The 24,518-nt window shown below is 44.0% G+C and overlaps 2 protein-coding genes across 4 annotated transcripts in view; both read right to left on the bottom strand.

Moving 5' to 3' along the window:
• Window positions 1–1,720: 1,720 nt before the first annotated feature.
• Window positions 1,721–7,940, bottom strand: LOC145357141 (5-hydroxytryptamine receptor 1D-like). Its single transcript, XM_080210298.1, has 3 exons — window positions 7,786–7,940; window positions 6,736–7,672; window positions 1,721–1,888 (listed from the first exon to the last, which is right to left on the bottom strand). The coding sequence occupies exons 1-3, from the start codon at window positions 7,938–7,940 to the stop codon at window positions 1,721–1,723; spliced, it is 1,260 nt and encodes a 419-aa protein (XP_080066424.1).
• A 2,903-nt stretch (window positions 7,941–10,843) lies between these two features.
• The window catches only part of ddx20 (DEAD (Asp-Glu-Ala-Asp) box polypeptide 20), a 55,038-nt gene continuing 41,363 nt past the window's right edge, over window positions 10,844–24,518 (bottom strand). For all 3 annotated transcript variants that reach the window (XM_080209886.1, XM_080209885.1, XM_080209888.1), the window contains exons 5-11: window positions 21,894–22,036; window positions 21,513–21,651; window positions 19,229–19,287; window positions 18,344–18,426; window positions 15,327–15,432; window positions 13,113–13,214; window positions 10,844–12,262 (exon numbers count right to left, since the gene is read on the bottom strand). In XM_080209886.1, the coding sequence (XP_080066012.1) occupies window positions 10,932–12,262; window positions 13,113–13,214; window positions 15,327–15,432; window positions 18,344–18,426; window positions 19,229–19,287; window positions 21,513–21,651; window positions 21,894–22,036 (1,963 nt within the window). In that variant the 3' untranslated portion in view covers window positions 10,844–10,931. The remainder of the gene's footprint in view (window positions 12,263–13,112; window positions 13,215–15,326; window positions 15,433–18,343; window positions 18,427–19,228; window positions 19,288–21,512; window positions 21,652–21,893; window positions 22,037–24,518) is intronic.

Below are 24,518 nucleotides of genomic sequence, written 5' to 3'. Positions count from 1 at the left end.
TCCCTAGTGGGTCACTTGAATCATACGTAGAGTCAAACACCTTATGCCAAAATCACATGCAAAACTTAGGATCTAGACTAACTTCACAAAAACCCTTGGGGTTTCTGGCCAGGATCTTAACACAATTATAAAGACTTGAGGATAAATTGGCCCAGGGGGTGCAATGGGCAGTCTTTCAAGAACTACATAGCTTACAGCACCTTTACTTTCCTTTAGGATGCAAAACCCAAAAAAAAGGTCAACCGTGGCTGAATTTAAGGATTGTATCAAATTAGAAGAAGAAAATCCTTATAAAGTTGCCAAGAATAGTCGGATACCTGAGGATTAGGAAGCTTTTGGAATACAACAAACAAAGGTCAAGAAACTGATAAAGGGAGAATAGAATGTGAATGTAGTCTGGCCAGTGCAGACTTGATGGGCCGAAGGGCTTCTTTCTGTGCTGTAAAGCTTCCTGATTCTATGACTCTACATGACTCCATCATATTGAATGTGGAAGATTCGGCCACACCACTCTCATTGATTCCAGAGAGAAATTTCAATGTCAGTTACAAAGTAGATATAAAAATCAATTGGAGATATAAGAATAGGGTGCAGTCTTAAACACAGACCGCTACGATTGAGTCCTGTGAAATGAGAGCAAGGGCCTTCTGTTATATATTTAAAAGGGTTGCAGGTTAATTTGAGATCACATGATTTGATGGTGATGTCATTAGGGTGTTTGCACAGGCTGCTGTTTTTCTTTCAGTTTTGTACTCAGTGAGTCTCTTTTAATAAAACCACTTATGTGTAAGTTTGAATCTACACATACAAACCACAAGGCAGAATTCTCCCAAAGAATTTCGAAGTGTCATAACGACAGGACAACAGGAGCAATCTGTACCGATCTTTCATTGCACTGCAGCACCCCTCCTACACACTCATTTTTTGGAGAGTTGAAGCTTTGCGTTGTAGGGGGTTTGGGGGGGGGTGCCAGCTTCAGAACACTCAGGCACCAGTTTGCAAGAGCACCCCTATCTCACAGTGTACTGGAACACCCCCTCCTTCCTCATCCCATCCCCCTCCCCCCACAAACATCAGGTCTTCCCCCTCATTGACAGCATGTTACCCCACCCTTGCCCAAAATGGGTCACTGGCATTCACGGCCCACCCAATGGGCCCCACTATCTGAACCCCTATATGCCCCCCTATCATGACTCCGACATGCCCCCTGACATCACCATGATCTACCCCTACATGATGCCCCCTGTCAGCCTTCCCCCCACATAGCCCTCCCGTTGGACCCCACCTCCCAGATAGCCCCCCTATATGCCACGCCCAAGAAGCCCTCCTGTCAGACCCCAACCCTGCATCGTCCCCTACCCCATTGTCAGACCAACCCCACATAGCAGCCCCCCCCCGCCACCACAGAGATAGTCACGCCATGACTCAAAAGACCCCATCCCCCTGGCACTGCCCCAGCACACTGGCAGTCCCCAGCTGGCACCACCAGGCTGTACAGTACAATGCCTGGGGCACCTGGGAGCTTCAATGGTCTCCGAGCCCCCCAGGCCGGAGAATCACCTCCCCCACATCTTTTCCTTCCGTTGAGACCCACAATCCGTAACATAGTCAGGACATCACACTTTCCGAGTGGGGTGCAACTAAACAAAAGAGTCTGAAAAATATGTGAGAATAATCCTGAGTTGGGGGCAAGGCCCTTTGCTGGGAAGGAGTGGGGCCTTCATGACCGAGTGATCAGGTCCTCACAGCTTCTCCGTAACCTGCTGAGAGTTTTCCCGATTTCTGAATGAAACTGTTGATTCAGCATAGTGTAAATGAAAGGATTCACAGCAGCAGGAACGCAGGTTAACGCAACGCCAAGCATCTGAAACTCTAGAAGCAACGGTCTCTGTGAAGGAATGGAAAGGAGAAGGAGAACATAGTTAGGTTCAAGGCATCCCTTTCAATCACTCCTGAAATTTACCACTTCTTTGCTCGCAACCCTCCTCACTTCAAATAAATACAGAGGAACAAAGAGAACGTAGCCCAATCCATCATGCAAACCAGCCTCCCATCCACTGACTCTGTCTACACTTCCCGCTGCCTTGGCAAAGCAGCCAGCATAATTAAGGACACCACGCACCCCGGACATTCTCTTTTTTCCACCTTCTTCCATTGGGAAAAAGATACAAAAGTCTGAGGTTGCGTACCAACTGACTCAAGAACAGCTTCTTCCCTGCTGCTGTCAGAGTTTTGAGTGGACCTATCATATATTAACCTGATCTTTCTCTTCACCCTATCTGTAACTAACACTATATTCGATACCCTATCCTTTCCTTTTCCCCTATGTACTCTATGAATGGTATGCTTTGTATAGTGTGCAAGAAACAATACTTTTCACTATATCCAAACACGTGACAATAATAAATCAGTCAATCAGTGAGCTTAAACATGTTTAATATTGTGACTAACATTAACCAATATTTCTTAGTTACATCAGTAGTTTTGGAATTGGGATCAGATAAGGAGTTTGTTAATACCTCCCAGAGAATCCAGGAGAACAAAGAACAAAGAATAGTGCAGCACAGGAACAGGCCCTTCAGCCCTCCAAGTCTGCACCAATCACATTGTCCTATCTAGACCAACCATTTATATCCCTTTAGTCCCCGTTTGTTCGTACGTCTATCAAGATGAGTTTTAAATGTGGCTAATGTAACTGCCTCAACCACCTCACTTAGAACATAAAAACTAAGAGCAGGAATAGCTACCTGGCCCCTTGAGCCTGCTTTGCCATTCAATAAGATCATTGCTGATCTTTTTGTGGACTCAGTTCCGCTTACCCTCCCAGCTCACCATAGCCCTGAATTCCTTTACTGTTCAAAACTGTATCTATCCTTGCCTTAAAATCATTCAATGAGGTGGCCTCAACTGCTTCACTGGGCAGGGAATTCCACAGATTCACAACCCTTTGGGTGAAGAAGTTCCTCCTCAACTCAGTCCCAAATCTGCTTCCTCTCATTTTGAGGCTAAGACCCGTAGTTCTAGTTTCACTCGCCAGTGGAAACAACTTCCCTGCTTCTATCTTATCTATTCACTTCATAGTCTTATGTGTTTCTATAAGATCTCCCCTCATTCTTCTGAATTCCAATGAGTATAGCCCCAGTCTACTCAGTCTCTCCTCATAAGCCAACCCTCTCAACTCCAGAATCAACCCAGTGAATCTCCTCTGCACCCCCTCCAATGCCAGTATATCCTTTCTCTGCATTCCAGGCCCCCACCACCCTCTGCATAAAAAACTTGCCCCGCACATCTCCACTGAACCTGTCCCCCTTTTTCTTGAACTTGTGTCCCTTTGTAATTGTCATTTCTGCCCTGTGGAAAAGCTTCCAACTGTTCACCCTATCTATACCTCTTGTAATAAACTTCTAACAGATTGTCCCTCAGCCTCCGTCTTTCCAGGAAGAACAATCCCAGTTTATTCAATCTCTCCTCATAGCTAATGCCCTCCACACCAGGCAACATCCTGGTAAACCTTTTCTGCACTCTCTCCAAAGCCTCCACATACTTCTGGTAATGTGGTAGAAGATCAGAATGTATTTGCCGTCAGTCTATTGCCGTGTCCAATGTTCATGTACTGGGGCCAATTTTAAAACAGCACACCCATTAATAAACCGAGAGAATTGAGTGGTCCCTGAAGCGAGCCCTCACTAAACTTGCCGTGAACAGGGGAACAGTTAAACACCAGGGTTCTGAAGTCACATTGATAGTTTTCAGAATACACATAGTAAGGTTTCCCAAAATCAAAAGATAATATGCCAAAGCCCATTTCCCCAAAGCCAGAATGCAATGGTGCCTTAGTGGCAGATATTTACATTTCTGACACTGAAGGTAGAAGCTCTCACTGGGTTACCAAACTCCTGAATACTACAGAGCTACAACCATAACAATTTGCATTGATAGTGTCTTTAACATAGTCAAATGGCCCACAGCCTTAACAAGTGCATTGTCAAACAGAATTTGACGCTGAGAAGCATAAGGATGCAATGAAACCATACTTTATTATTGAAAATGACTTTATTTATTGGACTGAAGCCACCAGATAACTACACTCGACGTAATATCTTTGAATAGTGGACTCTGGCTGAGGAAGAAATTCCTCCAGCTACAATCTGATCAAGCCACGTACCTGAGATCAATTTTCCATGACCATATTTGTGTAACTGATCAGTTGCTGGGAGGAGATCACGTGAAGAACCAGCCAAATCTTTTTGTGTTGAGAAACTATTGTTTTTCTGCAGGTCATTACAGAGATGTGGCTACCAGGAGATCAAAGCTGGGAACTAAATGTTCAGGGGTAACTGATTTCTTATGAGTACAGGCAGAAAGGAAAGGATGGTGGGGTAGCTTTGTTAGTACAAGATAGAATATGCACGATAACAAGAAATGCTCTTGGATTGGAAGATCGAGGCAATAAATAGCATGGGGAAGAATACACTGGTGGAAGTGGCCTATAACACCCTCCCTCCACCCACAACAGGAGCTTGGTATGGGCTCCTGCTCTGCCCAAGACCACAAGGAACTACAAAAGGTCGTGAATGTAGCCCAAACCATCATGCAGACCTGCCTCCCATCCATTGACTCGGTCTATACTTCCTGCTGCCTTGGCAAAGCAGCTAGCATAATTAAGGACCCCACGCACCCCGGACATTCTCTCTTCCACCTTCTTCCATCGGGAAAAAGATACAAAAGTCTGAGGTCACGTACCAACCAACTCAAGTACAGTTTCTTCCCTGCTGCCATTAGACTTTTGTATGATCCTACCTCGCGTTAAGTTGATCTTTCTCTGCACCCTAGCTATCCCTGTAACACTACATTCTGCAGTCTCTCATTTCCTTTTCTATGAACAGCATGCTTTGTCTGTATAGTGTGCAAGGTTTTCTCCGGGTGCTCCAGTTTCCTCCCATATTCCAAGAGACAAACTGGTTAGGTGCATTGGCCGTGCTAAATTCTCCTTTAGTGTCCCAGCATGCATGGATTAGTGGGGTAAATACGTGGGGTTACAGGGATACGGCCTGAGTGGGATTGTTGTCGGTGCAGCCTCAATGGGCCGAATGGCCTCCTCCTGCACTGTAGGGATTCTCTGATTCTAAGATAAAGCAACAAGCTGTGGGATAAATTAAAAATGTAGTTCCTCAAAGGAATATCCAGTTTCAAAGAAAAGTTAAAGTGTAAAAACAAAATGTGATGAAAGAGATTGATAATGCACCCCAAGCCCCTGCAGTGCCCGCTGGGTACGGAATACCTCAGTGATGCAGTAACTTGTGTGTGTGTGTGTGAATTCTTGAATGAACGTGTCAGCAAGAGCTGAAATGTTTTTTGTATTACTTTTGCTTATATCGGTGTTAAATAAGGTAAGATTCTTTTTCCTTCGAAAACTTACAAGGAAACCATCTGTGTGCATCTTTTACAGTCACTGCACCTGAACAGTTAATGAGATTTTCCAGCATATTCTGTTTTAGTTCCAGCCCCCTGTTGTTTTAAGTAAAAGAATACAACGCTAAACACATTTTGTTAAGTAATACCTTACTGCTATTAGTAAACAGCTGCTGCTTTACTGTGGTGCTTTCTTTACTGAAATTATAACTTATTACTATCGCGCAGTAATAAGGAGTGAGACGGTGGCACAGTGGTCAACACTGCTGCCTCACAGCACCGGGGACCTGGGTTCGATTCCCTTGGGTCACTGTCTGTGTGGAGTTTGCACATTCTCCCCGTGTCTGCATGGGTTTCCTCCGGGTGCTCCGGTTTCCCCCCACAGACTGAAAAGTGTGCTGGTTAGGGTGCATTGACCTGAGCAGGCACCAGAATGTGGTGAGTAGGGCAATTTCACAGTAACTTGATTGCAGTGTTAATGTAAGCCTTGCTTGTGACTAATAAAAAAAACTTTATAGGCAACTTTTACAACTTTGAATCAAATATATAGAAAATGCATTCGAAGTGTCCAAATGCACTGAAGCAGCAGTTCAGTGGAAGCTGATTTGGCACTAGTGTGACAATATTGAAGAATACTGAGCTTCTCTGGTGCAAGTTAGGTTATTTGAATCTGGAACGCCAAACAGTGTCACATCATCAGTTCCATAGCCTGCGCTGCTCCCCCCACCTGACACTATAGTTAAGAAAGCTCACCAACACCTCTACTTTCTCAGAAGACTAAGGAAATTTGCATGTCAGCTATGATTTTCACTGACTTTTACAGATGCACCATAGAAAGCATTCTTTCTAGTTGTATCACAGCTTGGTATGGGCTCCTGCTCTGCCCAAGACCTCACAAAACTACAAAAGGTCTTGAATGCAGCCCAACCCATCATGCAAACCAGCCTCCCATCCACTGTCTACACTACGCACTGCCCTCGGCAAAACAGCCAGCATAATTAAGGACCCCACACACCCCGGACATTCTCTCTTCCACCTTCTTCCTTCGGGAAAAAGAAACAAAAGTCTGAGGTCACGTACCAACCGACTCAAGAACAACTTCTTCCCTGCTGCCGTCAGACTTTTGAATGGACTTACCTTGCATTAAGTTGATCTTTCTCTACACCCTAGCTATGACTGTAACACTACATTCTTCAGTCTCTCCTTTCCTTCTCTATGAATGGTATGCTTCGTCTGTGTAGCGCGCAAGAAACAATACTTTTCACTGTATGTTAATACATGTGACAATAATAAATCTAATGAAATCAAAAAAAATCCACCTACTTCCAAAATGCCATCTTGCAACAGCACGTTCAGCATTAGAACAATAACCAGCGGCACCCAGAACACCAGGAAGGTCACGATGATGTAACAAAAGCGTTTGGCTAGTTTACCCTCCATCCTTTTCTTGACACACTCTCTGGATTTACTGGTGAGAAGGCACACGGCTCCCACGATGTTGGGGGCCTCGGGTAGTCCATTCTCAGGGGGAAACGATGCACAGTCATTCATTGAAGAAACTTGGTGCTGAAGTGGACAGGCTCCACTCTTCAGGTGAGCATTGGACTCAATGTGCGAATGGCGGACCTGCCCCGCACTGGGCAGCTTGGCAGGTGAGTTTGGTTGAATACTGTGCCAGGCTGAGCCAGGTAGTTGTAGCTTGTGCTCTTCTGGCGTCTTGGGCATGATCCCATCGTCAAAGATCCTGTTGCTGTGCTGTCTGACCAACGCAAAGATTCTTACATAATGGACAACTATCAAAGACAGGCTGACAATCCAAACTGGCACTAGGATGTAGGAACCGAACGGGTCAAGGTAAGTCTGGGCATCCACAAGCCGGTGCCTGCACCTGACATACACAGGAGTGTCCTTAGCCAGGCTGACAGAGAAAACTGATAAAATAAAACCCAGGGACCAAATGAATGAGATCCAAAGCTTGACCCTGATCTTTCTTCTGGTGGTTTGGAATGGGTTGGCAATGGCCTGGTAACGTTCTGCACTGATGGCAGCCAGAGTCACCAGCTGGACGCAGCTACTCAGGGAGTAGGTGAAAGGTTGCAAGAGGCACAGGGTTTCCCCCAGGTCAGTGTGGCTATTGCCCCAAGTTCTGGTCAGCAGGAAGGAGGGGATGTCCAGGACGCATTTCAGGAGGTCAGTCACCGCCAGGTTGACCAGAAGTGTGTTGTTGGGGGTCTGAAGGTACTTGTTGGTGTAAACCACCCTACAGACAAGCCCATTCCCCAAGAGCCCAATGATCAAAGTGCAACCCAACACTAAGCTACTGACTGCCAGGGAAGCTTCATGGAGCGGGATATAAACTCCAGAGCTGCTTACATTAGATCCTGAAGCAAGGGGACCCCACATCCCCCCTCTGCAATCAACACCAGAAGCGTCAGAAGTCCACACTGAGTTGGCTTCAGTATCTGAATGTCTTCAACTCCTTGGTATTCCTGTGCTAAAACAAAACTGGAGCCAAGCGAATGCAGCATTGCCACTTCCCCTTGCTCTCCTGCTCAGTGCCAGGCGGACGCTCTTTCTCATCAGCTAATATTTGCCTCTTTGTGGATTGGAGATAACCCGATTCGTTTTTCTCCTGCTGCACGTAAGCTCTGCGGTACAACCCCCTTTCCACAAGCAGCCAACGCGTTAACTCATTCGGGTGAGTCCCAGACTCCGGCAGCAGGGGGGACGAGGAGAGAGACTGGGGCATCCCGCACTTTGCAAAACCTCAAACTCAACGCAATATATTGGCAGAATGGTTTTCTGTGTCCCAGCACCAATCCCCACTCAGCTACACTGTTAAATTATCTGCAAACTCTCACTTGCTTTACTGTTCTGTTCTGGAAGCAATGGAGGTTGAGGATAGTTTGGGGTCAAATCGAGTCGATCTCCGCCTTCACGCTTTATCATTGAGCCATACAGCACTGAAAGAGGACATTCGGCCAGTTGTGCTTGTACTGCCTCTTTGAAAGCATTCTCCCTGCCACTTCTATCTATGATGTGGAGATGCTGGCGTTGGACTGGGGTGGACACAGTAATAAGTCTCACAACAGCAGGTTAAAGCCCAACAGGTTTGAAAGCTCTGTGATTCCAAATAAACCTGTTGGACTTTAACCTGGTGTTGTGAGACTTCTTGCAGAGCCTACCCGCCCCCCTCCAATGCCAGCATCTCCATATCAGAATAAACGTTGACCTAGCCAGAGACACCCACATCTTGTGAAAGAATGTAAGAGTTTCCACTGGGTTGGACTGTTTTATCAGTACAACTTGTCCATTTGGGGCGGCGCAGTGGTTAGCACTGCTGCCTCACAGCGCCAGGGACCCAGGTTCGATTCCAGCCTTGGATGAGTGCCTGTTTGGAGTCTGCACATTTTCCCCATGTCTGTGTGGGTTTCCTCCGGATGCTCCGGTTTTCTCCCACACTCCAAAGATGTGCAGGTCAGGTGGATTGGCTATGTTAAACTGACCCTTAGTGTCTGGGAGATAGCGTCAGGGCAAATACGCAGGGTTACTGGGACAGAGCCTGGGTGGGATTGTCGTCGGTGCAGGTTCGACAGTCCAAACAGCTCTTTCTACACTGTAGGAATTCTGTGAAAAATCTCTCAAACTAACACAAAAGGGACTGCAAGATTTTATCTGCAAATTTGTGTTCAGCACAACTTCTGCACTTTCCGCATCACAACAGTGACTATACTTTGAACATAGAACAGCACAACATACCAACAGACCCCTTGGCCCAGAATGTTGTACCAAACATGACACCAAACTAAACTTAATCCTTCTGCCTGCCCATGGTCCATATCCATGTGCTATCTAAAAGCCCCTTAAATGTATCTATCGTATCTGCCTGCACCACCAACCCTGGCATGGTGTTCCAGACACCTACCACTTTGTAAAAAACTTGCCTCTACATCTCCTTTTAACTTTCCCCCTCTCACTTTAACTGCATGCCCCCTATTATCAGAAAAAAAAGATTCTGACTGGCAGCCCTATCTCTGCCTCTCATAATTTATAGACTTCCATCAGGTCACCCCCTCAGCCTCCATCGCTCCAGAGAAAACCCTAGTTTGTCCAGCCTCTCCTCATAACTCATACCCTCTAATCCAGGCAGCATCCTGGTAAACCTCTTCCGCACCCTCCACCTCCTTCTAAAGTAATTCATTGGCTACGAGGCACAAAAGGTGTTATAGAAAAGCAAGTTTGCTTTCTTATTCAAAAACAATTCAAGAATTCACTGTTTCAAACCCACCAACACAAAACCAGCACTCCCCAAAACAGAATTAATAATCATTAATTGCCATAAGTGGTTTTCATTATTTGCACTTGTTTGCATGCCTTCAGACATTCAAAAAACAAAACTTCCTCTTTTGGGCACAAGAACATTAATAGGTCTGCCTTTAAAGCTTCTGAATGTAATTTTCTGTGAGAAACATATTAGAACTGACTATTGTGGTGGAGGACATGCCCCTGTCTACATCAACAGGGACAAAGTGGAAATGGTCTTCAAGTTTCAAATTTTCAGGTGTTCAGATCATCAACAACATGTCCTGGTCCACCCCTCCCCCACCCCCACCGATGCCATATAGTTAAGAAAGCCCACCAACATCTATACTTTTTCAGGAGGCTAAGAAAATTCAGCTTGTTATTTTTAAAGTTGACTTATTAGTGGTCTTACATTAAAGTTTATGTATTAACCACAAGTAAGGTTCACATTAACACCACAATGCAGTTACTCTGAAATTCCCCTAATCGCCACACTCCAGCATCTGTTGGGCTCAATGCACCTAACCAGCATGTTTTCAGGATGTGGGAGGAAACCAGAGCACCCACACAGATGCAGGGAGAACGTACATTAACACTGCAATGAAGTTACTATGAAAATCTCCTGGTCGCCACATTCAGGTGCTGTTCAGATACACTGAGGGAGAATTTAGTAAGGCCAGTGTGTCTGATCAGCATGTCTTTCAGAATTGGGAGGAAATTGGAGTACCCTGAAGAAACCCATGCAGACACAGGGAGAACGTACATTAACACTGCAGTGAAGTTACTCTGAAAATCCCCTAGCCGCCACACTCTCGTGCCTGTTCAGGTACATTGAGGGAGAATTTAGCCTGGCTGCTGTATCTAATTAGCATGTCTTTCAGAATGTGGGAGGAAATCGGAGCACCCGGAGGAAACCCACACAGACATGAGGAGTGCAGATTCCGCACAGTGACCCAAGCCAGGAATCAAACCTGGTCCCTGGCACTGAGGCAGACATGAGGAGAATGTGCAGACTCCATACAGACAGTGATCCAAGCCGGGAGGCAGTAGTGTTAACCACTGTGCCATCCAAGTATCAACATTAAAATTACAGTATCAGTCTCATATCATTAAAAATCCAAACTACAAATTATATCACAAGGGTGAAATCTTTATTTATTAACTAGGTTGTATTACAAAAATGTACTACTGTAAATGACCATTAAAAGGCTAATCATTTATGGTTTGAGCAGTTCCTGTAGGTACACAGAGTTCATCTGGTAAGCCTTTAGCCAGTCAGAATGTCTCTTTGAGCTTCCATAGTAAGGATACCCAATGGTGGCATAGTAATGGCGCCAGGCGCGATAGTAAGCCTTCCAGTAATCAGCTGAACATTCAGAATCTGCAGGCACTGCCTGCCTGCTTTCAGGGTAAGGGTCTGATGCATCCATGCTGCCTCCCTCCTGGGCTTTGGCCCTTCCAGCTGATCCAACCTTGGGATCACACCTGGATCTTTTCCTGCTGCCCTGGGGCGAGCTTTTGAGAGCGGTGCCTTTAAGACCAACTCCATTGTCTTTTTCAAGTGGCCTTTTGGAAGGCGAATTGGAGAAAGAATCAGAAGCCGCACATCGGGCACGGGGTTGGGAAGTAGGAAGACTTCTCCCACGCTGGCTGGGGAAGTTCTCTGGCACAGGGCTCGTGCCTCCCCCTCTCAGGCCTGCCTCACGGACGGGTGCAATCACCGGCACTTCAGTCTCTGTGGATGATTCTCTGCTGCTAGTCCTGCTTCGTGCTGAAGAGCTTGCGCTGGAATCACTGGAATCTTGCCTATCCAACACAGGTGGTTTAGCCCATTTTGGAGAAGCGTGCAAACACTTCATATCCCTCTTACTTAAAAACAGGCTACTGTTCTGTTCTCGGGGCATCAGCTCTCGGCTCTCTGAATATTCGTCTTCATTCAGCGATTTCTCCTTCAAGATCCCAGCGAAACCGGTCCAGTGCCGGACTACTTCCACCGGCTTCTCGTTCCGTTCAACAAGGAATCTCTCGTAATCTTCCACAATTTCCACAAAATTCAACAATCTCGTCCCACGCTTTGATCTTTTCTTAAACAGCGTCAAGGCTGGGATTTTTGGAAGTGATTCTTGCAGAGCCTTCCTGCTTTGAGACGTGATGGCTGCTTGTTCACTCGATGACTGGGGCCCATCATAGGAGGTAGGGTCTTGGAGATTCAACTGAACTTTCAGTTTGATGTCACTGTCAGGTGCATAGCAGATACCGACTTCGGGCATCTTTCCAATGTCTGCTCTGAGGAGTTCCTGGGGCTCTTTTTCTGTCGGCGCCTTTCTCAGTTTCTGAACTTTCCTGGTCACGGACATCTTCCCACTGGGTCTGACGGGAGGTAGTGACGGCGGCTCCGAGCCTGTGTTCTCCTGCTTCACAGCGATTGAAGGTTCGGCTTCAGTGGGCGTTGAAGCTGTCACGAGCAATGAATCCTTAGCCTCTTGTACCTGGATGACATCTACATCCCAATCAACAGGCTCTTCCAGTAACCCTGGTGGAATTGGATCTATTTTAAGAGGAAAAAAAAGACTGAAACACTGGCAACAAAGACTTTATATTCTCCTCAGATTCACACACTCCTGACCTATCTATGGGTAGTAAGGCAAAGGAGCAGACTTATCAACTTCAGCCTGAAACATGAAAGGATGTGACTGCCCTAGAGGGGGTACAGAGGAGATTCACCAGGATGTTGCCTCGGATGGAGCATCTGAGCTGTAAGGAGAGACTGGGTAGGCTTGGATTGTTTTCTTTAGAACAGAGAAGGCTGAGGGAGGGGGGACATGATTGATGTGTGTAAGATTGAGGGATATGGACAGAGTGAATAGAGTGCAGCTGTTCCTCTTGGTTGAGGGTTCAATCAAAGGGTGCAGAGTTTTAAGATAAGGGGTAGGATAGGGAATTTGAGAAAAGGGATTACACTCAGAGGGTGATGGGAATCTGGAATGCACTGCCTGGGAAGGTAGTGGAGGGCAGAAACCTTATAACTTGTAAAAAATATATATATTTGGATGAGCACTTGAAATATCAAGACATTCAAGGATATGGGACAAGTGCAGGAAAATGGGATTAGTGCAACTTTAGTGATAATTGTCAGTACAGACTCAAAGGGCCAAAGGGACTTCTCTGCACTCTGACTCTATGACATGCAAACATTTTCTAACCAATAATCAAAGACCACCTGACCTGTCGCTACCTGATAATTAGGCTGAGAGATAGTAAAGAAGGACAAATAAAATAGTCAATAATTTATTCTAAAAATAGACTTTGTAACAGTTAAGTGCCTACTGAAAACATACGGCTAGTTAGAAATAATTCAGAAGATTGCACATTGAATTAAATTCACCATCACCACCTACCAGGTAAACTGAGGAGCTGAAGATTGCAACGTTGAGCAATTAGCTCCAACTCATTCTCCTCTTCTCCACGACAACAATACGTTACAGCCAAGCCTTGAGTGCCTGAATATCAAAGAAAAATTAAGGTGCATTTTTTTTTCCCTTCTCAAGTTTCCAAAGTACTAATTAATGCAATCTTAACAAAATTGCAAATGTTCCCATACTGGTTTTCTCATCTGCTTTCCTAAGTGCAGGCGGCACAGTGACACAGTGGCTAGCGCTGCTGCCTCACATCGCCAGGGAGCTGGATTCAATTCCAGCTTCAGGTCACCGTGTGTGGGGACTCTGTACATTCTCCCCATGTATGCATGGGTTTCCTCGGGGTCCTCCTGTTTCCTCCCAGTCTGAAGATGTCATACTAAATTGACCCTAGTATCAGGGGATTAGCAGGGTAATTATGGGGTTATGGAAATAGTGCCATGGGTGGGATTGTGGTCAGTGAAGACTTGACAGGCCAAATGGCCTCCTTCTACATTGCAGGGATTCTATGATTCTATGACTATTGTTAGCATACGATTCCAGTAACTACTCCGCTGTACAGTGAGACGTCCCACAACATAAGGCTAAGTCCAACAGGTTTATTTGGTAGCATGAGCTTTCAGAGCATTGCACCTTCATCAGGTCAATAATGAATCCTCCCTCGTATTATGAGGTTTTTTCTTTATTCATACAAGGTTATTTTACCGCAAAAGGATTCATAGTCAAGCTCAACAATGCCCACAGTGCATGATCCCTGAAGGCAGCTTCGCAGTTGAGCAGCAAGGCAGACAGAAAATGCTTTATAGCAGTTCTCCTACTTAATGGATCACTTCTGAAGTGCAGTCAGTTATGTAGATTAACATGGCAGCTAAGTTCCCATAAACAGTTGGGAGTTGGAATGATCAATTTATTTGGTTTTGGTGTTATCTGCAGGATAATTGCTAGCCAGGGCACCAGAGAACTCCTTTGTTGTCAGGAGATATGGTCCTTCCATTTGAACAGGGAAATGGGACCCTGGTTTAACATCTCATCTGAAAGACAAAACATGGAGATGCTGGCGTTGGACTGGGGTAGACACAGTAAGTAGTCTCACACCACCAGGTTAAAGTCCAACAGGTTTATTTGGTAGCACACACTTTTGGAGTGCTGCTCCTTCATCAGGTGAGTGACTTATCTGATGAAGGAATAACACTCTGAAAGTTTGTGCTACCAAATAAACCTGTTGAACTTTAACCTGGTGTTGTGAGACTACCTTACAGCATCTGAAAGACAATCGTACATTCCCTCAGTACTGCACTGGCCCTAGACTGTGTGCTCAAATCTTGAGAGTTAGGCTTGAACCCAAACCCCAGCAATGCTACAGCTGGGAAAGTCAATATCCGCAGACCAGAAGAGGTCAGGAAAGTTATTGCCTGCACATTGACCTGAAGTAACATACACAGTTACAGCAATAACTCAAGATCCATGTGTGGCCAACCCTACCCACCTGACGAAGGAACAGTGTTTCCAAAGGCTTGTGGGTTTACTATCAAATAAACTGGTTGGACTGGTATTGAGAGACTTTTTACTGTAACAACCCTACAAACCCAGATTTCGTATTGAGTTCAGCATCATTGATTCAATATCCTCAACTAGATTCCAGTTTTGATAAGAAAAGTACATTCAACCCATCTTCCATAATGCCCATTCTTACCAACTAGGTATCATCGCAACAAAAACAAAATGTCTACTCTCAAGATTCCTCCAAACTAGTCATTCGCAAACATAAATCAGATATACCAGCAGGACCTTAAAGAGAATGTTCTCTGTTAGTTCCCCGTATAGGTGATAGGAATTTTCAAAGTAAAAGGACCTGAAGCTACATTTCAGAGTTTAATCTTCATCAAAGAATAAGGCTAGAATTTTATCGTCTCGCCAGCCCCGGAATTCTCGGTTGGCCTCAGGAGGGATTTTATAAGCCTCACCAGAGCCAAGTCATAAAATCCCACCCATTGCAAAGACATCTATAGTACCATTCTCATAAATGCCCATCCCCATCAATGCAATGTCAGAACGCCACAGCACGTTTTCAGTATATGAGGGTGAAAGGAATAAAAAGATATGTGGATACAGAAACGAAGGAAGAAGGCTCATATGGAGCATAACCAGTTGTGCCAAGTGGCCCATTCAGGGCAATAGGTTCCATGTAATTCATACCAAAACGGCCAGCTCTTCCAATTCGATGCATGTATGTCTCCCAGTCCTGGGGCACATCAAGATTAACAACCAGATTCACTTTCTCTGCATCAATTCCTCTGGAAGTCTGAAAACAGACAATACACACTGCTGTGTGAAAAATGTGCACTTTTACACCATAATAAATCCATACACATCATACACTTCCACAGCCACAGTCCAGTAGAGCACTGCCCAAGCTTTTTCATTTATCTGGAATACGGCTTAGAATTGCAAGGGGAGGGAGGATGATGACGACAACACATGTTCAACACCGTTCCGACTACTTGCCCTCAACATCAACTTTCCAATACCAGTCATTGGACTGTGAATTTGCACAATAGTTCATTGTTCACTTTCCTAACAGGAGAAGATGGAAACCAGTTGCAGCATCTCTGCCCCCTGCCTCAGAGGATGTGACTTACAGTTAAAGTTAACTTAAAGTTTATTTAAAGTTGGTTTACATTAACACCGCAATGAAGTTACTGTGAAAATCCCCTGGTTGCCACATTCCGGCACCTGTTCGGGTACACAGAGAGAATTTAGCACTGACAATGCACCTAATCAGCATGTCTTTCGGACTGAGAAGGGAAACCGGAGCACCCGGAGGAAACCCATCCAGACACAGGGAGAACGTGCAGACTCCGCACAGGCAGTGACCCAAACTGAGAATAGAACATGGGTCCCTGGTGCTGTGAGGCAGCAGTGCTAACCAGCGTGCCGCTCCAATCCTGATAGAATTGGAAATCATCCAAGTGGTTTCTGCAGTTCAAAGAGCACAATGTTTTATTAAATATAAAACAGAAGATTGACTCATTACAATGAATTCTACAAAGGAATCTGAATTATGGATACACTTCTCCATTAAATTCAACATTATAGAATTAATCAAAGACTCAACATAATCTGGTGCGGCACAGTACACATCAGAAGACACTGGTCCAACAAGTTAGGGAATAGTGGGTGCATTCCGTCATTGCGAATTCTAGAGTTTAGCATTCCTGGTGCTTACTAACGCTAGAAGTTCTCTTTCTTTGTTTTTTTAAATAGGATGTGGGCATCATTGGAAAGGCCAGCATTTGTCACTCATCCCTAATTGCCCTTGAACTGAGTGACTTGCTAGGCCATTTCAGAGGACTGCCAAGAGTCAATCACATTGCTTTGGATCTGGAGTGTAGGCCCGACAAGGACTACATTGCCTTCCCTAAAGGGCATTAGTGAATTAGATGGATTTTTACAACAATTAATAAAGTTTCATGGTCACCATTACTGAGACAAGCTTTTTTTTTTAAATTCCAGATTTATTAATTGAGTTGAAATTCCAAAAGATGCCGTGGAGAGATTTAAACGCATGCCCCCACGGCATGGACCTTTGGTTTACTAGCCCAGTGATACTATGAAAAGTATGATACTATTAAAACTATGAAAAGGTTTCATAGGGTAGATGTAAAGCCACATTTCCAATTATGGGTTTGGACAGTGAGTTGAGAAGTAGGGGCTGTAAACTAGATTGTTACTAATAAATCCTGGAGGAAATTCAGGAGAAACATTTTTTATCCAGAGGTGTTAGAATGTGGAAATTGTTACCACAGGGAGTGGTTGAAGCCAATACTGCAGAAACATTTAAGGAGAAGCCAGTAAGTACATGATGGGAAAAAGGGACAGGGTGGGAGGAGTTCAAGGGTCGAACATAAACACCAACATGGATCAGTTGGGTTGAATAGCTGGTTTCTGTGCTGCCAAGCTAGCAAATGGCACTGAGGCTAATCATCTTCAGCTACAATTCCAGAGACAAAAAAATGGAAATGTGGAGAACATCAGTAGGTGGGACTGATCAATTAAAAGGGGACAGGTTTGTTTAGATCCAGCTGTTCTTAAAGAATCAATGAAATTTCCTCGCGATCTACAAAGGCATTATTGTTGCTGCCAAAGTTACAGCGAGAGATCAGGAGAAGCTCCACAAAACACTTCACCTCAGTGTCATAAATATTGCAATAACTAGGAGATAACACTAGATGAGCTCTGGGAGCACTATAAACACACTTATCCAGCAGGACAAGTCAGATGTGCAATACAATTTACAGTTTCTTTCCCCCACAGGAAATGGTTGACAGATTCAGACCCCAAATAAAAGATCATCCCTGGTCCTGAACAGTGGCAGTTTGCTAAATCCACAATAGCAGCAGGCTCCTTCTGGGTATAAATCGTTATCAAGTTATTCTTGGGTGCTCAACTTGTGAACAAAGGAACTCAACTACAGCTGCTTTTTCAGGTAACTCCTGACAGAAGATGAACAGTGATGTTGACCCCAATGTGCTGAGCCAATACTTAATCCTCAGCGTGATCTGGTCATTACCACATTGCTGCTTGTGGAACCTTGCTGTGCACAAATTGGCAGCAACATTTCCTACATCATGTCACAACTTTTGTTAAATAATTAAAATTCATTTAAGCTGTGTGGCACAGTAATAAAGCATAAACCTCAGATTAATAAGAAACATAAGGGAACAGGAGAAGGAATCTTTTTCATACCAAGATTACATTGCACATTACAACAGGTGGTTGAATAAAAAAAAATCAAATGAATTCAAGGTAAACACTTGAAGGATAAACGTCAGGGACTGCAATTAAATACGCAAGAAAATGGAATCCAAGTAGCTAGCTGATACAGAACACACAAGTACAGACAGGTGTGCTTAAACTAGCTCAATCTGTGCTTAAATTGTTATGGCCAATGAACAGGAGACTGCAATCAGTGACGAGTAAAGAAACCACACAGTAGTTCCCCTTTGTCTAATGTGACGCACACACTTTCCCCATAGGAGCACAATTCAGTTACTGAAGATCAGAGAATCAAGCCCCCACACTCTCTGCCTCAATAACCTCTCCCAAATGTGCACAAAGCTACTGAAGGACTGTAAATTGTGTCAAGCATTGCATCTACCCCTCACCAGCCCCCTTCGTGAATCTAGGTTGATCGGATGTCTTGGAAAACTCACCAGGTCAGTGGAAATGAGGACACGACATTTGAACTGTTTCAGTTTAGACATGGCTTCAAGTCGCTGGTTCTGGTTCATGCTGCCTAAAGAGGAAACACATAACTGAAAAGGAAAGTACAACATACGGCAGGCTAGAAACATCAATCTGGATTTATGAATCACACTTTATCAATATATTTCCTTTTGCAATGTCAAGGGAGGATAGGGTTGCTTATACAGTGTGTTCTTGTGCCAGTATGAGATCTGACTGTTATCAAACTTTTTAAAGTCTTAAATACTTAAATGCCAGGTTCTTAGCAAATTAAAAATAATTTCTTCCAAAAAGTATCTATTAGTGTCCTTATACCCAGAGAACCAACATCATTTTTGGCACTTGCTCAAAGACCTTCAAACAGTTAAAATAAGAGGAATTCTCAATGGTGATTAGTTCATGTTGGAGGGGTGGCCAGATAAATGGCTGGGGATGACTTCCAGTGCAATATTTTCAATCTAACGCAAAATATCATGGATTGATTTTTTTAAAGTTTATTTATTATTTCACAAATAGGTTTACATTAACAGCACAATTAAGTTACCGTGAAAATCCCATAGTCGCCACACTCTGGCACCTGTTCGGGTACACTGAGGGAGAATTTACCATGGCCAATGCACCTAACATGCACATCTTTGGATTGTGGGAGGAAACCAGAGCACCCAGAGGAAACCCAGACAGACACAAGGAGAACGTGCAGCCTCCAGACAGATAGTGGAACTCAAACCCAGGCCCCTGGTGCTGTGAGGCAGCAGTGCTAACCACTGTGCCACCATATCACCCCATCGGAATTCAGGTTCCAATATGCAAATGTTTGAAACAGTTATACAACAGAAGCACAGAACATCATTCACCTGAAATGCAGACTGCAGGAAGTCCTTTTGAAGTGAGAATGTCTGCTAGACGCTGGGCTCTGTTACAGAACAAAAGGCACAAAATTTACTGAGTGACATTTCAAAAGTTTCATCTAAACTTTTCTGAAATTAAACAGAAGGTTTATTGATAATTTAGTATCTTTCAGAATAAAGAGACTGACGGAAAAAGGCTACAATATTCATCTTCCTGTTTACACTGGATCTGATTTCCAATCAGACGCCAGAGATATTATCTCTTCTCCCCATACTGTTAATAAGCAAAGAAAATTACAGCACAGGAACAGGCCCTTCGGCCCTCCAAGCCTGCACCGACCATGCTGCCCGACTTAACTAAAACCCCCTACCCTTCCAAGGGCCATATCCCTCTATTCCCATCCTATTCATGTACTTGTCAAGACGCCCCTTAAAAGCCACTACCATACCTGCTTCCACTATCTCCCCTGACAGTGAGTTTTAGACACCCACCACCCTCTAAAAAATCTGCCTCATACATCTCTTTTAAACCTTGCCCCTCGCACATTAAATCTATGCCCCTAGTAACTGACTCTTCCACCCTGGGAAAAAGCTTCTGACTATCCACTCTGTCCATGCCTCTCAATCTTGTAGACTTCTATCAGGTCAACGCTCAACCTCCAGCATTCTAGTGAGAACAAATCAAGTTTCTCCAACCTCTCTTCATAACTAATGTACCAGGCAACATTCTAGTGAATCTTTTCTGTACTCTCTCCAAAGCCTCCGCATCCTTCTGGTAGTATGGCGACCAGAATTGAACACTATATTCCAAGTGCGCCCTAACTAAGATTCTATAAAGCTGCAAAATGACTTGCCAATTTTTAAAGTCAATGCCCTAGCCGATAAAGGCAAGCATGCTGCATGCCTTCTTGACTACCTTCTCCACGCACGTTGCTACTTTCAGTGACGTGTACTTATACGCCCAGATCCATCTACCTATCAATACTTGTAAGGATTCTGCCATTCACTTTTTATTTCCTATCCTTATTAGGCCTTCCAAAATGCTTTACCTCTCATTTGTCCGAATTAAACGCCATCTCTTCGCCCAAGTCTCCAACTGATCTATATCCTGCTGTATCCTCTGATGGTCCTCATCACTATCTGCAAATCCACCAACCTTTGTGTCATCCGCAAACTTACTAATTAAACCGATTACATTTTCCTCCAAATCAATTACAAACAGCAAAGGTCCCAGCACTGACCCTGAGGAACACCACTTTTCACAGTCCTCCATTAATACACTCAGATGTTTTGAGAGAAGAAAATAACAACTGAAAATCACGAGGAGATGACTCAGGCAAGAAGGCTCAAATCAAAACATAATTCGACACTGATAAATCGATATGCATCACTTTCATAGAATCCCTACAGTGCAGAAAAGGCCACTCGGCCCATTGAGTCTGCACAGACTCTCCAATAGAGTATCTTACGCAGACCCTCTCCCCCACTCTATCCCCATAACCCCCCCCCATTTCCCATGGCTAATCCATCAAACCTACACGCCTTGGGACGCTAACAGACAGTTTACCATGGCCAATCCACCTAACCTGCGCATCATTGGTCTATGGGGGGAAACTGGAACATCAGGTGAAACCCAAGCAGACACAGGGAGAAACTCCACACTGACAGTGACCTGAGTCCGGAATTGAACCCGGGTCCCTAGCACTATGAAGCAGCAGCACTAATCATTGTGCTACCCGAGCTTTCCATGAAAGCAAAACCAGAAACTCATCACATAAAAGAAACCATTGCCCCACCTCAGATACAAATCAGCAGCGTGTCACTGAAGTCTGTCACTGTGCTTTACCCCATTACTTACAAACATAACCACGCACATCAACCACTGCTGGCAGCTATGTTGGAGATCCATTCTGTATGTTTCTTGCATAATTACTATTTTGAGAAGGTCACCTGATGCAAAATTATTTCAGCAACTAAACACAATGCTTCCCTACATTCTGCTTTCCTGAGGTCAGGGATATTACGGATTAGGGATACCAAGCAGGCTGTATCAGCATGGAGGGAATAAAGAAGCTCAATTGTGCTCCTTAGAGAAGGTCAAGAGAGGACTTAAGAGGTGGGCACAAAATCATGAGGGGTTTGTAGGCTAAATAAGAAAGTATCCAGTTGCAGAGGGGTCAGTAACCAGGCACAATAGAGTGAATGCCTTCATCTTGTGTTGTCGTTCTATGAATCTACGATTCAACAACAATGCCACTCTCAAGAGGAATATCGAATTAGTCCACTGTACCTGCTGTGAAGATTAGAGAAGACTAGGGCTTGGTTGAAGGGGATCTTGCTGAACAACTCCAGTAAGTGTTGCATCTTCTCTTCAAAGATCTTGTGTGGAAGTGGGTAGGAATTTACAACCTTGTAGAACTGCTTCAGCCCTGTTAGATAGAAATAGTAGCCCCCATTTAAAGATAGTAGGCATCAGTACTTTATCACATATAGTCACAAAGTTCAATGTGTCAATAGACTTAGAGCAGACAAATTGTATTTCACATAGGGTCAGTCGATCCTGTCACAGAAGTGCAAAAATTTCTCACCAATGCTACCTGATAATTCTTTACATCTACTGCAATTTTCACCCTTCAAAACCATTAAATGGTGTAAGTTGAGGAAGACTCACCAATGAGTGCTGGATCAGTGGGATTTAGTCGCACAAAGCTGGGGTCTCTCATATACCTCGTTAAGTGATGGGCCAGTGACTCTGGGTATGTGGCAGACAAGGCCACCATCTGCTTATTTGATGGCAGCGAGGAATAAATCCAGCTGCAGAGAAACAGAAAAGCAAAATCGTTAGGCTCTTTCCTTGGTACATTCGAACAGATGTGGATGCCTCAGACAATTCAAGACTGGATGAGAAAGAGGAGAAAGGCTTTCAGCAAATCCAAGGGGAGCAATTCAGCTGTGGTTTCATTGGAATATGAGAAGTGCAAGAGGGAACTTAAGAAAGCAATTAGAGGAGCAAAAAGGGAGCAAGAAAAAGGACTCGTGATCAGGATTCGGAAGAATCCTCAGATATTTAATAAATATATTAAACGGAAAAAATTAACCCAGGGAGATTAGGGCCCATAAGGCACCAAGGGGACAATGTGTGTGCGACGCAACAGGATATTGGCAGGGTGTTAAATGAATACTTCTCTGTGGTCTTCACTCTGGAAAAGGAGAACATAGATATGAATTCAGGAAAAGGGATTGTGAGGAACTTGCACAGTTTGACAAAGTTTATGAGCTTGTGCACCATCCGTGAAAGAGACCTCATCCAACGTGAGATTCAGCCAGAGTGAGGGTGGGACTATCAGGAATTTGGAGCAGAGTGGGACTTCGGTTCTGAGGGGAAGGAGGTTCTTTGTGTTTTCACCTAACTTTCTAACTTTTAAATCCTAGGAGTGGACTTGCCCTGCTGCAGTAGCAGAGGACACAATGGTAAGTAATGGATTTGATTTGATATATCATTGCCACATGTATTAACATACAATGAAAAATATTGTTTCTTGGATAAGATCGGGTAAGTACTTAATACTTGTATCAATTTGGTTTGGAACACGGCTTCTGGTTGGTGAGTGCTGGTCAGGCGCTAGTTTTTATTAACCCGTTCAGTTAGTACAGGGTAATTGTGTCTTAGTCTTTCTAAAGGGTTAGTACAGTTAGCTAATCTTCTGATTAGTACAGGGTAGTGCAGGTAGTAAGTAAAGGGGCCTATTTGCTAGAAAGTAATAATTGTAATTTTTAGGTAGCTAATTAAACTTAACTTGTAATCTAACAGTCAATAGAGGGTTTGTCATGTCAGTTGGTGGGGTACTGTGTTCCACTGGCAAGATGTGCAATACTTCCAAAGTGGGACATAGTATAAACCAACAAGTAACGAGAGCTTGTGAGAAGAGCACAATGGTAATCATGGTGATTTCAGTAGGCATATTGACTGGACTAATCAACTTGGCAAGGGTAGCCTTGAGGGAGATTTCACAGAGTGTATGAGGGATTGTTTCTCAGAGCGATATGTTATGGAGCCAACCAGGGAGCAGGCTTGATTTAGTAGTATGTAATGAAAAGTTAATAGTCTTTCCGTTGAGGATCCTGTCGAAAAGAGTGATCACAGCATGCTAGAATTTCAGATTTAGATTGCACCAGAGAAGGCAAGAATGCTATACTGGAGTTTTAACGTTGGGAAGAGGTAATTATACAGGCCTGAGGAAAGAGTTGGCCAAAGTAGGCTGGGCAGAAATAATTGAGAGCAGCACAGTTAAGGAACAATGGCAGATGTTCAGGGAGATATTAAATATCTCTCAATTAAAGTACATTCCTGAGGGGAAGAGGAATTGGAAAAGGAAGAAAAACATTCCATGGGTAGACAAAAAAGTCAAAGGAGTTTCATAAAGGCAACAGCCAGGGATACCAAACTGCAAAAGCGAGTGACAAGCTGGAGGAGTGGGAGAACTTTAAGGTTCAGCAAAAGATTACTAAAAATCGAATCAAAACAGCTAATATGAACTACGAAACGAAACTAGCAGAAAACATAAACACAGATACCAAAAGCTTCTACAAGTTTATAAAGAGGAAGAGAATAGCAAGTAAATGTTGGCCCTTTCAAGGACAATACTGGTGCGGTATTAATGGGGAACACAGAGATGGCTGTCACACTGAACCAATATTTTGCCTGTCTTCACAGTAGAGAATAATGAACATTTTCCAAAAATTGTAATTAATGCAGAGGTTCTTGGTGCAATCTATTACCACCAGGAAGAAGGCATTGAATAAACTAATGGAATTGAAGGCAGATAAGTCTCTGGGACCTGATGCTCTCCATCATAGGGCACTAAAGGAGGTGGCAGCAAAGAAAGTGGATGCATTGGTTGTGATATTTCAAAATTCCTTGGATTCTGGAAAGATGCCGGTAGATTGGAAACACTTTAATGTGACGCCCCATTCAAAAAGGGAGGGGGGCAAAAAGTAGGAAACTGTATGCATTTTAGCTTGACTTCTATGGTGGGGAAATTACTGGAATCAATCATTGAGGAGGAGATGGCTGGACATTTGGAAAGACAAAGCACAATCAACCATTGGTTTCATGAAGGGAAAGTCATACTTGACAAATTTGCTTGAATTCTTTGTTGACATAACCAGCAAGGTGGATAATGAAGAACCTGTGGATGTGGTATATCTAGACTTCCAGAAGGTGTTTGACAAGGTGTTGGGTAAAAGATTGATCTAGAAGGTGAGATTACAGGCGATTGAGGGTAGAATATTAGGT

This window comes from Carcharhinus amblyrhynchos, chromosome 22 (assembly GCF_965287045.1).
Source record: "Carcharhinus amblyrhynchos chromosome 22, sCarAmb.v2.hapA, whole genome shotgun sequence".
Classification (NCBI taxonomy): Eukaryota; Metazoa; Chordata; class Chondrichthyes; order Carcharhiniformes; family Carcharhinidae; genus Carcharhinus; species Carcharhinus amblyrhynchos.
This window is presented reverse-complemented; position numbering and strand designations above follow the sequence as displayed.

Excerpts from the sequence above, each read along its gene's own strand:
- LOC145357141 (XM_080210298.1), bottom strand. The coding sequence starts at position 7,940 with ATGCTGCATTCGCTTGGCTCCAGTTTTGTTTTAGCACAGGAATACCAA. Across the intron at positions 7,673-7,785 it reads CCCTTGCTTCAGGATCTAAT|GGTGGTTTACACCAACAAGT; the intron begins GTAAGCAGCTCT and ends GCTTGTCTGTAG. Across the intron at positions 1,889-6,735 it reads TGCAAGATGGCATTTTGGAA|AGACCGTTGCTTCTAGAGTT; the intron begins GTAGGTGGATTT and ends ATTCCTTCACAG.